The 13,066-nt window shown below is 42.2% G+C and overlaps 1 protein-coding gene and 1 long non-coding RNA gene across 9 annotated transcripts in view; one reads left to right on the top strand and one right to left on the bottom strand.

Annotated features, from left to right (window-relative positions):
* SBNO1 (strawberry notch homolog 1) overlaps positions 1–7,270 on the bottom strand; it is a 43,286-nt gene extending 36,016 nt beyond the window's left edge. For 2 of the 7 annotated variants that reach the window (XM_048820986.2, XM_048820985.2), the window contains exon 1: positions 7,084–7,270. Coding sequence is in view for 2 of the 7 variants with exons in the window: in XM_075120037.1 (XP_074976138.1) it covers positions 2,612–2,645 (34 nt within the window). In the remaining 5 variants the exon portion in view is untranslated. Of the gene's footprint in view, positions 1–1,893; positions 1,913–2,611; positions 2,686–4,380; positions 4,444–7,083 lie in introns of those variants that run through there. The other 5 variants (XM_075120037.1, XM_048820987.2, XM_048820984.2 and 2 more) reach the window with 5 other exon arrangements.
* Positions 7,271–7,273: 3 nt separating this feature from the next.
* On the top strand, positions 7,274–13,066 carry LOC125622729 (uncharacterized). 2 transcript variants are annotated; one of them, XR_007352784.2, is made up of 2 exons: positions 7,274–7,548; positions 8,349–13,066. It is a non-coding gene; the product is annotated as an uncharacterized LOC125622729 (long non-coding RNA). The 2 variants fall into 2 exon arrangements; XR_007352785.2 differs by having other exon boundaries at positions 7,276–7,527.

Genomic DNA, 13,066 nt, shown 5'->3' with positions numbered 1-13,066 from the left:
GGCAACAAAATTTGCAGAAGACATGGTTTAGTCAATACTGGAGAAGTTCCAGGAACTTCAGAAAGAACTTCATAGTGGAAGTAGTAGTTCTATGTGGACATATGCAAAGTAATGCAGATTATTCCCTTCAATGTGAAGTACGCACACGCTTTTCTGAATTGATAGTTTACTTAGAACCCAGTAAAGAAACCTGCATATCACTGTTACTAGCTCAATGAAGACTTTTGCTCAATGTGGCCAAAAGAGCACACAGTGTAAAGGTGAATGGGGAGAGACTAAATGAGGAAATCATAATGGAATTCTACAAATCAACAAAATGTCCCCACCTGGAATACTGTGTTTAGTTTTGGTCACCCCATCTCTATCAGGAGATGGCGGAAATAAAGTAAGCTTAGAGACAGGTGACTAGAATGATTAAGCACAGGGAAAATCTCATGAAAGGCAACGGAAAAGATTGGGACTGTCTATCAAAGTGGAGTTGAGTGAGGGGGCATGATAAAAGTATGCAAAAACAATGAATGGGGTGAACAGAAGTTTTCAATCTATCTTCTCCCATAATATAGCAATAAGGGGTGATTTAGAGAACAGAGATGGGACAAATCCAAAACTGGGGTGAAAAAAGACTTTCCTACAAAATGGACAATTAGTCTGTGGAACTCAAAGCAAGACACTTAAAAGTTTAGCGTATATATTAAGAATATCCCGGGTTATAAATATTAACAAACAAGAGATAAATACTCATGCTTGAGTATAAGCCAACAACTAAAAGGGGTAGGAAGAAGCTTTCCGTGGGGGCAAGTTATCTCATACCTGCCTACTGCAGGGTCTACAAAGGATGACCACTAGTTGGAACTAGTATAGCAATTCATATGTTCCTACAACAGTGGCTCTCAAACTTTTTTACAGGTGACCCCTTTCACATAGCAAGCCTCTGAGCGCGACCCCCCCTTATAAATTAAAAACACTTTTTTATACATTTAACACCATTATAAATGCTGGAGGCAAAGCGAGGTTTGGGGTGGAGGTTGACAGCTCGCGACCCCCAGTTTGAGAACCCCTGTCCTAGAATAACCAAGTTTAGTTTTATACTCACCCTTATATAATTTAAGCACTCCAGCTGTATGATCACAATAATCTCCAGAAGACATCCCAATTGCCACTCTCCCTCACATAAGTCCCTCCACTTTTAAATTCCCTTTAAAAATATCTATTGCTAACAATTTAGATTAAATAAAAGAACTGCAACGGTTTACTTGCATAGCATTCAGTTTGGATGACTCTGGACTAGTTAGTTTCAGGAATCTGGTTTCTGAATAATCTGAACAAAGCTATAGTGTTCTGGTTGCAAACACTAGGGGAATACTGAACTCCTGACACGGTCACTGAAGTTAAAAACATTCAATAAATAATAGCTAATCTTATGTTTTGTGAAACTTAACCCACATAACTAAGCCCAACATATAAGTTTCAACTACTCAGTTTTGCTTTAATTTAGAATCCAAAAACACAACAGAAGTACATCAGAAAAAAAGCTACATCTTAATACCTTATTGTTTATATTCTTACATTCAGGTAATCAAACCTAAAACTAAGCTAATCAAGTCAAAATACAACTCCATAATTTTTTCAAAGTATAAGGCTTTTTAGTTAGCATAAGCAAAAGTTACTTTATCAAAAGCTGCTATTTCTTGCATTCCAAGATCCCCACAAAAGTTGCTTTAAAAAGAGTTGACAATATTACAAGCTGTTCCCTAAAATTCTCATTGTTGAATTTTTTTTAAAGTCATCTGTAAACTGTCCCAATACTACTAAGCAACAAGACCCAACCTGTTAGAAGAGTCACAAAAAAAGCTGAAGTACAAAACAAAAAATTGTTATACAACTAATAGATACCTTGACAGCAATGGTACAACTCACTTTGTCTAGAAAGCAGAAAGAAAAATCCAAGTTACTGTCATAACAAAAAAGATGGTACAAAAATGGCTCAGAACACATTTTGTATGATGCCACTACAAAGCTATTTTTTCAAGGTAAAAGAGGGTTTCATTAACATTATGTATTACATAAACCCATTTCTTCTCAAATCACGCAAAATAAGCTTCTGATTTAAGAACAAAACACAACTGCCAATATTCTCAACACCGTTTTTATTACGGCATGTATCCGTGCCAACCTGCCAATCTTTGTCTCGCACCTTCCCTGTTTTAGCCCTGGTGGAAAGTGCAAAAGCAGCAGCATAAATCTAAAATATTCAGAAACAGATGTCCAGCCTACTTTTTTCCCCAAAAGGAAAGAAGGGTGGTAATAACTTCAAGCCCAGAAAGATTTTCCGTTTTAAAAAAAGCCCCCCTACAGGTCACACAACACTAAATATACCATGACATTTTTAGAACTTCTCTATTCATAAATTGCATTTAACTGTGTGTTTGCAATTGCCACAGTCAGTCAATCTGCAGTGGCTTCCACCAAACCCTCCAAGCCACTGGCTAATATTTAAAGAATTGATGCCTATGGCATAGCCCCTGTGAACCTAATGTCTCACACCATGTGGAATGCTAAAAACCCAAGGTAACACATCTTATTGTCAAGAGTGCTAAAAGCCTTTCCTCACCCTTTAACACTAAAATCCTTGCTGTAGCTTCCATGCAAACATTTTCCCTCTCCACCTCCAGTTGCTACCATACACTGCAAAAAAAAAAAATGCAATAAACCATACACAACATAAAAATGCAACGAGCAGCCTAAATAAAACAGGTTTCAGAGTAACAGCCGTGTTAGTCTGTATTCGCAAAAAGAAAAGGAGTACTCGTGGCACCTTAGAGACTAACCAATTTATTTGAGCATAAGCTTTCATGAGCTACAGCTCACTTCATCGGATGCATGCTCAAATAAATTGGTTAGTCTCTAAGGTGTCACAAGTACTCCTTTTCTTTTTCCTAAATAAAACAGTGAAAGATAAATCAGGTTTGTAAATTTGTCAGATACTTTTAAACTGTTTCCCTTTACATTTCAACTGATTAGCACAGTGGTTTTCAAACTTTTTTTTTCCTAGCAACCCAGTTGAAGATAATTGTTGATGCCTGCTTCTCAACAGAGCTGGGGATGAGGAGCTCAGGGTGTGGGAGGGGCTCAGGGTTGGGGCAGAGGTTTGGGGTGCAGGGGTGCTGGCTCTGGGGTGGGGCCAGGGATGAGCGGTTTAGAGTGCAGGAGAGGGCTCTGGGTTGGGGGGGGCCTCAGGGCTGGGGTGCAGGCTAACCTCAGGCAGCTCTCAGTTAGCAGTGTGGTATCAGAACAGGTGGGGACTAGCCTGCCTTAGCCGGGCAGCACCACCGACAGGACTTTTAACAGCCTGGTCGGTGGTGCTCACCAGAACTGCCGTGACCCATTGCCTTACATTCCGTGACCCAGTACTGGGTCACGACCCGCAGTTTGAAAACCACTAGCTTAGCCCATTCTTTAACAGGATCCATGACCTTCTAAGAATGTATCTACTTCAGAAAGAACTTTTTAACAGATGTAACGTCCCCCTCAAATAAAAAGGTTGGGATCTTATACTTTTTTTTTTTAAAATTCATAGTGACTGAAAAAGGTGCTGCCTCTCTTCTCAACAAAGTTTAAGAGCATTTCCTTGTTAAGTGATTACTCTCCTTAGCAACCTTTGTGGTGTGCTGTCAGAGTGAACTGGACCTCGAGGCTCATTCGTTAATCGTTACTGTTTGTGGCATTCAATCCCAACATTGATCCCAGTTGGTCGCAAGGACCCTTGAGCACTTTGCTCATTATTCACACAAATATTAACGAACAGGTTCCTCTCACTAAAGGGTCAGCGACCCTCAGCCTCCTAACCTTGCCCACAAACACGTGTTCAGGACATAAACTTCCGGGTTGGGTTAGAATTGGCTGCGTAATTGCGTCCCATAAACTACTTTTGTTTTCAGACCTCCAACACCTTAAGAATTCCCTGAACAACAGCATTAAGCTTACGGAGATGAAAGGAGGTCCTATAAAAAGAACATTTAAAGCCAGTGAAGCACCAAGGACCAAACATCTTTTCCAGCTAGTCTTCTCCCATCACTAGAGAGGCTCTATTTGTAACAATTAGCATTCTCCCTCTCCACCTCCAATTATTACCATACACGGCATAGTAATCTGTCCTGAGATAATTTCTTACATTACCCCAAGTGATCTGAAATGCCTTGTCAAAAAATAAGATCACAGTAAAATTTACTCGAGATTATTAGCAAGGATTCTGCTAGGACGACAAGACATACAGAACTCAAACTGGAAAAAGCACTGGTCTCACAAGCTCTGCCTCCTTCAGAAACCAAAATGAGATGCCACACATATTAGACTGTGCAGATATTCAAAACATCACCATACAAGATCTGATGGATTCCTTAGGCTTGGCTCCTCTGCAATGGGTTCAGATATCCCCAGGCAAGTCTGGAATAAGGCAAAGGAAAAATAGGCACACGCCTAGCACTCTGGCTCTTAGTGTCGTGCAATGACATCAGAATCTAAGTTTTCAATTTAAAAAAATATAGTCATCATAGCTGCAAAGAAAATCCTGAAAGCAACCCAAGTTTAGTTAATACAGCAATGTCTGCTCAAGCCTGCAGACAGCCTCCAGCACAGGGAGGAGCCACCTTTCCAGAAAAAAAAGCAATCCCCAACCATGGAGGAGGAGAAGCTCAGATGTGTCACTGGATTGGGGGAAAAAATTGGTGTCCCCCTCCCAAGCAACATTTAATTGTTGAGTCAAAAAGAAATTAGTGCCTCAGACTGTGCAGATTTTCATCCCTCTCCTTTCTTTCCTTACATGCAGTTATCATCATGACCATGTTTAAATTGTAATTGGGAATTTAAGTTAGCACCTCCATTGAAATGAATGAGTCAGTTCACAGTTCTCAATAACAATTGTTCCCTAAGAGCTAGATACTTGGAAAAAAACAAACAAAACAAAACAAAAAAACACCTTGAAAAGTAAGATTCTGGAGAATGAGTGTCTCTCCAATAAAGTATTGGGGGTCACCAACCTCTCTCTACTTCAGTCCAGAAGACAGTACTAGTATAGACTGAGTTACGCAAGACAGTTCTTTTCAATTATCTGTCTGCCCCTGGAACCCTCCTCAAGCACCTACAGTTACTGTCAATCTCTCACGCCATTTTAGCACCAGATGAGAAAAGAACTTATTCTAGAAAACAAGGGATAGATTGTGGGAAGGAAGAAGGTGGGGGAGATATATCCTATTTTCATTTTTCAGAAGTGTCATTTTTAGATTCAGGTAAATTTATGGCCCTTTAAGCATGTAGTGTACCTCTGAAACCTGTCAATACGAATACTGTATCATAACACAATATACACCATTGTATACATACATCAATTTCCATCAGGCAGATCAAGCCCCAAAAATCTAGAAGTAATAAAAAAAGTTGTGAAACTTTAATAGTTTCATTTTTAAAAAAAGTAAATGAAAATTGTTGAAGTCTAAACATCTATAAAAACTTTAAATACTGTCCCACTGTATTAGTTAATGAAAACTAAGCGAAACTTATTAAGCAACATAAAATGCAATGAGTAGCCTAAAAAACAGTGAAAAATAAATAAGATTTGTAAATTTGTCATATAATTTTAAACTGTATCGCTTTACACTTCAACTGATTAGCCCATTCTTTAAACACCATACATGACCTGCTAAGAATGTATCTATTTCAGAGAGAACTTTTAAACAGACCTAACCTCCCCCTCAAATAAAAAGGCTGGGATATCATCTTTTTTTAAAAAAATTCATAGTGACTGAAAAAGACGAGGCCTCTCTTCTCAATAAAGTTTAGGAGCATTTCCTTGTTAAGTGATTACTCTCCCCAGCAACCTTTGTGGTGTGCTGTCAGAGTTAACCGGACCTTGAGGCTCATTCGTTAATCGTTACTGTTTGTGGCATTCAATCCCAACACTGATCCCAGTTGATTGCAGGGACCCTTGAGCACTTTGCTCGCTATTCACACAAACGTTAACGAACAGATTCCTCTCACTAAAGGGTCAGCGACCCTCAGCCTCCTAACCTTGCCCACAAACACGTGTTCAGGACATAAACTTCCGGGTTGGGTTAGAATTGGCTGCGTAATTGCGTCCCATAAACTACTTCTGTTTTCAGATCTCCAACACCTTAAGAATTCCCTTAACAACAGCATTAAGTTTACAGAGATCGTAGGAGGTTCTACAAATACAATATTTAAAGCCAGTGAAGCACCAAAGGCCAAACCTCTTTTAAAGCTAGTCTTCTCCCGTCGCTAGGGAGTCTCTATTTGCAACAATTAACCAAGCGATTAAGTAGACACAAACGACAGTGGTTAGAAATATTAGATAATGAGGCGATTTTGCTTAACCAACCAGAAAACGGGGGGAGGGGGGGGACTCGCCCCGCCACGTTATAAGGGCCACAAGTTTTCTCTGCCGTTATCCACCGGATCCTACAAGACAATTTCAATAAACCCAGGAGCTGAAACTTCGCCGTACAGATACGTGCTACCAGCCAACGGCAGGAAAGTTCGCTCTCTTTTGGGGCAGTGACCCCCGCAGGTGTAACGTGTCAGCCGGCCCCACACCGCCTATCCAACCCCCATCCCCCCACGCTGCAGCGATTAGCGCCCTCCACTCAACAAGACTTCAGAAGGGTATGGGGCGTGGGGGGGCAGCGTCTCTGCCGGCAAGGGGACACTCTGGGGGAGGCAGTCACTGCGGGGCCGGCTGCTCGGGTTGGGGGTCACGCTTAGAGGAAGGGGCTGCACGGGCGATCGACATCCCCCTGCCCACCGAGTCCCCACCTCCAGACAATGCCCATGCACCGGCCGCTCCCCACCCCGCGTGGCTCTCGCCAAGGGCCTCCTACCCGCACTGTCTGGGGCCAGAGTGGGGGAGGCCGTGGGACAATGCCTGGCCCCGCTTGGTGCGTGGCTGCCCAGACCGGGAGCTGAGGGGGGGATCCCCGCGACTGCCGCAGCCCCGTCGAGCAAGGACCGCCTGAGGCGGCCGGGGAGCCCCCCCGCCCGCGGCGTCGGGCAAGAAGGCAGGGCAGGACTCACTCGCTCTCGATCCCTCCACGGCCGCTCCTGGAAGTATCCGCCGCCAGCCCCGCCGTCCGACGCTTTCTAACTCACCGCCGCCATGTTTGCCCGCCCTGCCTCCCCTCTCATGGAGGAGGGGCCTAGGGCCGGCGGCAGCGCCGCCGCAACACGTGACCTCACCGCTTGGCGCCCCTCCTCCCGCCGGACGCCGCGCGCCACATCCACGGGACACCAGTATGTCGCGTCGCGGCTGGGCGCGCGCTCTGCACCACCTGACTCGTTCTCACTGCCCCTCCCATCAGAGGAGTGGCCATCTCTTCTTCTCCCCGCGTTCTCTCCCATCACGTGACGCGGTGCCTTTAGCGTCCGTGGGTTGAGGGTGAAGGAAGAAATTCCTGGACCGCTCGACGGAGCTCCCCGACCGCCCCGGGGCCCGACTTCTTCTGTCGGGACTAGCCCATGGTAGTTGCCGTAGACGAGAATGTCAGTGCAGGCCCAGTTTTCGGTGGGTGGGGGAGGGGAGAGCGAGAAGTCGGCTGCTGGGAGTCACGTGATCCCGTACGCTGGCGGTCGTTGGCGTGCGTGCGTACGCAAGACGGGAGGCGCCGTCGTCTTCTGCGCGTGGCACGATGGGAGAAGGGTCTGAACCAGAGCCATGGTGATGAGGTCACGGTTGTAGGGTTACGCGCGTGCGCAAGGTTTAGCGTCAGTGAGGGCCTTAGAGAGGATGAGCGCAGGCGCGGGCTCGCCCCGCTTGCTGCGTCTTCTTCCGCCGGGTCCTGGGCTCGTGGGCCTCACAGGTTCCTTGCCTGGGCGGCCTTGAGTGCTGCGGCGGCCGGGCCTGGCAGAGCTGCGGCGGGGTGACAGTCCCTGAGCGGGCCTGCGGGTGCAGCATGCTAAGCTGCAGAGGCGGCGCTAGCCCGCTGGGGGCCCTGCACAGGAATATTTGCCCCCCACCCACCCACACTCAAATAGCGAATAGCCCTCCCCCGTTGAGCTGCTCAGGGCCCTCACCAGCTGCTTAGTCTGCTTCTAGCAGGTGCTGCTAAACTGAGGAGGGGAGAGGTGCGTGGGACAGTGGGCAGTCGGCTGCCTTCCCGTGCCCCTCCCTGCCAGTTGCTATTCTTGCAGCCTCTGCTCCTGCTTGGCACATGCCTGGCACCATGCATGTCCAGTGAACACTAAATTGGTGCAAGTTAGGCCCCTCTTCAGTACCCACCCCATGGCTAAGGGGTATCATTGATTATGTGGTTACTAAACCAGGCCTCTCGTGTATTCTTTAGGTGCATAACACGTCGTGTTAGGTGCTCTTTACCTCTAGAGGCATAAAACTTTCAGCAGTCGAGTAGGGTCTGTGACAAGATCCTACTGAACTACTTCCCAACACTGAGATCACCTGAACTACAGACTTCCTGGCTTAAGTCCACAGTTCTCGCTGCTGTTTTTTCTCTTAGGAAGTGTCTTCTCATGAATTGGAGGACTCCTGCCCAGCTCAAGGGCTCTGCGATGACAGCCGTCTCTGCTACTCCATCACGGACCTTAAGAGCCTGCACTGTAAAAAAAAAATAAAAACTATAGGCTTGGTGCATTAAGTTTTCTCTACAGACAGCGACAAGCCTGATGCATAAAATAGTCTACATAAACTACAAAGAGCCCAGTATGCTTGAAAACTTTATGTGCTGACATGTCGTTTTATGACATCTTTATTTTAGTTTTCAGGGCTCCTTTTATTTAAAAAAAAGTAGGCACCACAAAGCTTTGTTACCTTACAGGTAAGATTGCTACAATGAATAATGATGTTTATCCAAATTATGAAACACAAATATTGTAATTTAAACTTCGAACATTTAAGAAGGATGCAAGTTATTTATCTTTAATGTGAACTGAGGAGCCATAAAATATATTGTTAAAATCTTTATATAGGCATTGGTATAAAATGACTAAAAATATTCAGTGATGCTCGCTCCTTCATTATATGTAGGTATTCCATTTTTACACAATAGAAATGAGAATAAAAAGGATGAAAATGACTAGTTAGGGTAAATTGTATAAATATTAATCTTACACTTCACACATTTGATTAGCTACATTACTGATATGAAAAAAATCATTTTACCCATTCCAAAAATAACCTTAACTCTGACCACAAGACATACTTTTAAACTTTCAGCATAAACAGCACTTAATTTTATAGTTAAAGTTATCCATATATTAGTGTTATGTCTTATGTATTGCAGCTTGTTATAAAATTTATTAAGCTTCACATTTGAACAGAAAATATTATGTATGTGCAATATGACTGAGTTAACATTGCTTAACTTTTGCATATTGAAAATTGTATGTGATAAGGTAATGAAAGACTGAATATTAGTTTATATCATTAAAATTGCATGTTTGTCCCTGGCAGATGCAATATTAATAGTGTATTAATAAAGTTTCAAGCATTTGTTTTCCTAGGGAGTTTTATAAAAGTATCTCTAATGCTCAGCATCTTTGGAGATCAGGAACTCAGGAGCAGAGCTCCACAGGCCTGACACTCTATTTCTGCAGAGCTACAAATCTCTGCAGGCTGATGCTTAGGTCCTGCAGAGCACTTAAATTCTGCAGAGCCAGAGCATCTCTGTAGGGTATAAGTGGGGTGTAAATTAGATCAATCTAGTTACCATGCTTGAAGTAAGGCAGATCAGGCTTATCACTTAGGCCTCAAACATTTAGGGGGAAGGAAATCTGGCCAGAGGTGACAGGAATGTGTAAAATGCAGCTACCTAATGCCTGACTATTGCCTCTTAACCACTTTGAATAAAAGCATACTTAACTAGCTGTGCACAGTCTATGTGCACCATATGTAACATTAAGTGCACCTGTGTAAATGTAAAAATTTCTGCCATGAAATATAAAATGTTTTAATGCTGTTGTATAATTCCTGCATTCAAGCCCTGATTCAGAAAGATACATAGGCTCCTGTCAGTCTGCAAGGAGTAATGGATGTGCTTAACTTTATGCGCTGTGAGTAGACTGGAATGGAACTACTTGCCGTATGTAAAATTAAGCACATGCATAAGTCTTGGCAGGACTGGGTCCTTCATCATGTACCTAACTTTAAGATACTCCTGTGCTTAAGTATCTTGCTGAATTGGGCCACATTGGGTACTGGTATTTAAATGCCTAAATCCCATTGAAATCAATGGGAGTTAGGCACCCAAACACCTTTAAGGATTTGGGCCTGACACTTTTCATTTTCAGCAGCTGCTGTCCTGGATGCTGTCAACCATTTCCCACCCCCATCCCCCAATATAGGAAATGTAATTAGTCATATCCTGCTATTATAATTAAAATGTTAACTAGTAATATATGGTCTTATATCAAATCATTCTACATGACGTAACATCACACTGCCAGGCTTTTATTGGTCAGGCATTATTTTTTCCATCACTACATTTTTTTTTTAAGTGAGTGAGTTATCTTTAGGGGTGAGACTGATGGATTGTTGAGTCAACACTTCATCTTGTAAGGAAATACTTGTGTAAAATTTATGAAAAGTGCTTATCTATAAATGTGATGCCTGCTAGATAAGTCAAAGAATACATAATAAGAACTAACACAATCAGTTGCAAATGTGTGAGTTGATTAGAAGGGAAAAATGTGTTTTAATTCAGCACTGCTAAAAGATCAGAACTTTAAAACACAAATCTATATTAAAAGCTTATTTTGTGCTGAAGAGTTTCACACTAAGTGCTTTCTTCCCTTTTTAAGCAAATCTAATGTTTTGCCTTAACTTTGCCCACATAAAATGTATTAATAGTCATCTGCAGTGTTTTTTTGTGGCTGCTATTACAAATACTAAAAGAGATTATGCTTAGGTGACTGGGTTTTGAAGCTGGCACTAGTAACAACCATGGTGCTCTCTATGGAGACTGAGTAAACGAACAACTCCCATGTGTGCTAAGTGCGCTGAATCATGGTGACTGGCTGCAACAGACAAACCGACTCCTTGGGGTTATAAACTCATGCATGATGAAATACAATTACCCCCACATTAGCCTTTTCATCTCTAGCTCCCTAATGAGAACTAAGAGAAAAGACAGTGTTTTTTGTCATTTAATAGTGGTGATAAAACATACCAAAAAAATTGTACCTACACTGTCCAGAGCAGCAGACTGTTTTAGATTACAGTTTTCTTTGTTGTTCTGGAGATGATGGTTACTTAGTTTGTTTTTGCCCCCTAGTGGCTGCCCGTGGACCCACAATTTCAAATTCAAATTTTATTTTCACAGAAAACTTTTTAAAATGTCCAAGATTTGACTTTACAAGAAAAAAGTTAAATACAGACAAGCTAATGTGTTGATCTCATCACCAAAGCGACTTGAAACTTTAGGTATAGCAACCTCAAATTGGCTTAGGGAGAGATTAGTTAAAGGTGATCTGTAAAACTTTGTTTCTCTGAAGTGTAGAAAGAGGGCCTGCATTTTTAAGACTTTTTTTTCTTACTTGTTCTGTACATAGGAATCTGAACTATTGTCTTCCCTGTTTTTCCTGGAGAATCAATTGGAGGTCTCATTGAAGGGGAAGTGGGTGAAGGGAGATGAATTTTAACAAATACATTCACTTTCCTAAATGTTCATTAGGCATTGCAGTTAAATAGTTGTTAACAAAAGGAAGAGTTTTGAAGTCTGACTAAAATCCCTTTCCTCCTCCATTGCTTTCATTCTCTTGGCTCTTATCATGACATTGCTTAACTAGTGTGCCAGGCTAAACAGGAACTGAAATTCTAATGGTAAAAAATTATCAGGAAAAACCCCTTTTATAATTAAACAAACAAACAAACAACAAACAAAAAAAAGTTCAGGCCTTCTTTATACTGTACATCATAAAGAGGCACCAAAGTACACAGGCCCAATTTGCTTTTTCCAATGTAGGTCACCTTTAACCAAAAAAAAGAGTGCAAGGATACCCCCCTGCATGGATCCGAGTGTTGGATAGTGATTTTCCAACCCTAACCTTCACTTTCTGTTTGGAGGTTTGGCATGGGGGCGTTAATCTCATGGTATAAGCAGCAGCAGAACTGAGAGCAGCATCAAGAGCAGTCAGGCTCAGGCACTGTCCCAGCCTATGAAATGTCTACCTTATAGATTTTTGCATTGGTGTACTACACCAGCGCAACCCTCTTGTATAGATTCACTGCACCAGTGGAAAAAGAGAGCTTGCAACATTTGTGCAAAAATCCCTGAAGTAGACAAGCCTACAAATGTAAAAAGGGGTTTACGGTATTTTCATGCAAATGTGTAGAATCCACCCTCTATGATGTTGCTCCGTTTGGCTGTCTGACATTCTATTACATTTTTTGTTACATATTTTGTAGGGTGTAAAATACTACTGATAATTTACTATTCTACTTGAAGGTCAGAACTGTGTCCCAGATAGTATAGTGGAACTGCAGGAGGTGCTTCAAAGCGCTGTGATCTCTCTCCACTCAACTTACTCTTGTGTCTTTGTCCCATTGATTTGTTATAATTAGGTTTTCGATTTTGTTAAGTGTAGGTAAAAAAATGGGTGAAACGGTGCAGTAAAAATGGGGGGGGGGGTTAGGTTAAAATAGTTTTAACTATAGAGTTGTCCTTTGAGGGTTTTATGTAAAAGGCTGTACTTTTATGTGGGTTTTGATATTTCTCTGATGAGCACAATATAAAATCTATTTCTAATTCATATGAGATGACATACATTGTCAGTTGCATCTTCCGTGGATGTTCCATCATTTTGCTTTGTACAAAGTCTGTGCTAAAATTTAAACAATGTTTACATCAAGTGTCAGGAATGGCCATCTCAGCCTTAATTATGGCATCTAACATATATTAAATAGTATCTGCAGATGCACAAGCTAAAATGCCAAGGTAGCAGTTTGAGATCCATAATTTGAAGGTGGTTTATTTATATCTTTTGTATTCTGTGTGCTTTGCTACCATAGCAATCAGAACTATGTTTTAATAAAATCAGATAAATATAA

This window comes from Caretta caretta, chromosome 15 (genome assembly GCF_965140235.1).
Source record: "Caretta caretta isolate rCarCar2 chromosome 15, rCarCar1.hap1, whole genome shotgun sequence".
In the NCBI taxonomy this organism is placed as follows: domain Eukaryota; kingdom Metazoa; phylum Chordata; order Testudines; family Cheloniidae; genus Caretta; species Caretta caretta.
This window is presented reverse-complemented; position numbering and strand designations above follow the sequence as displayed.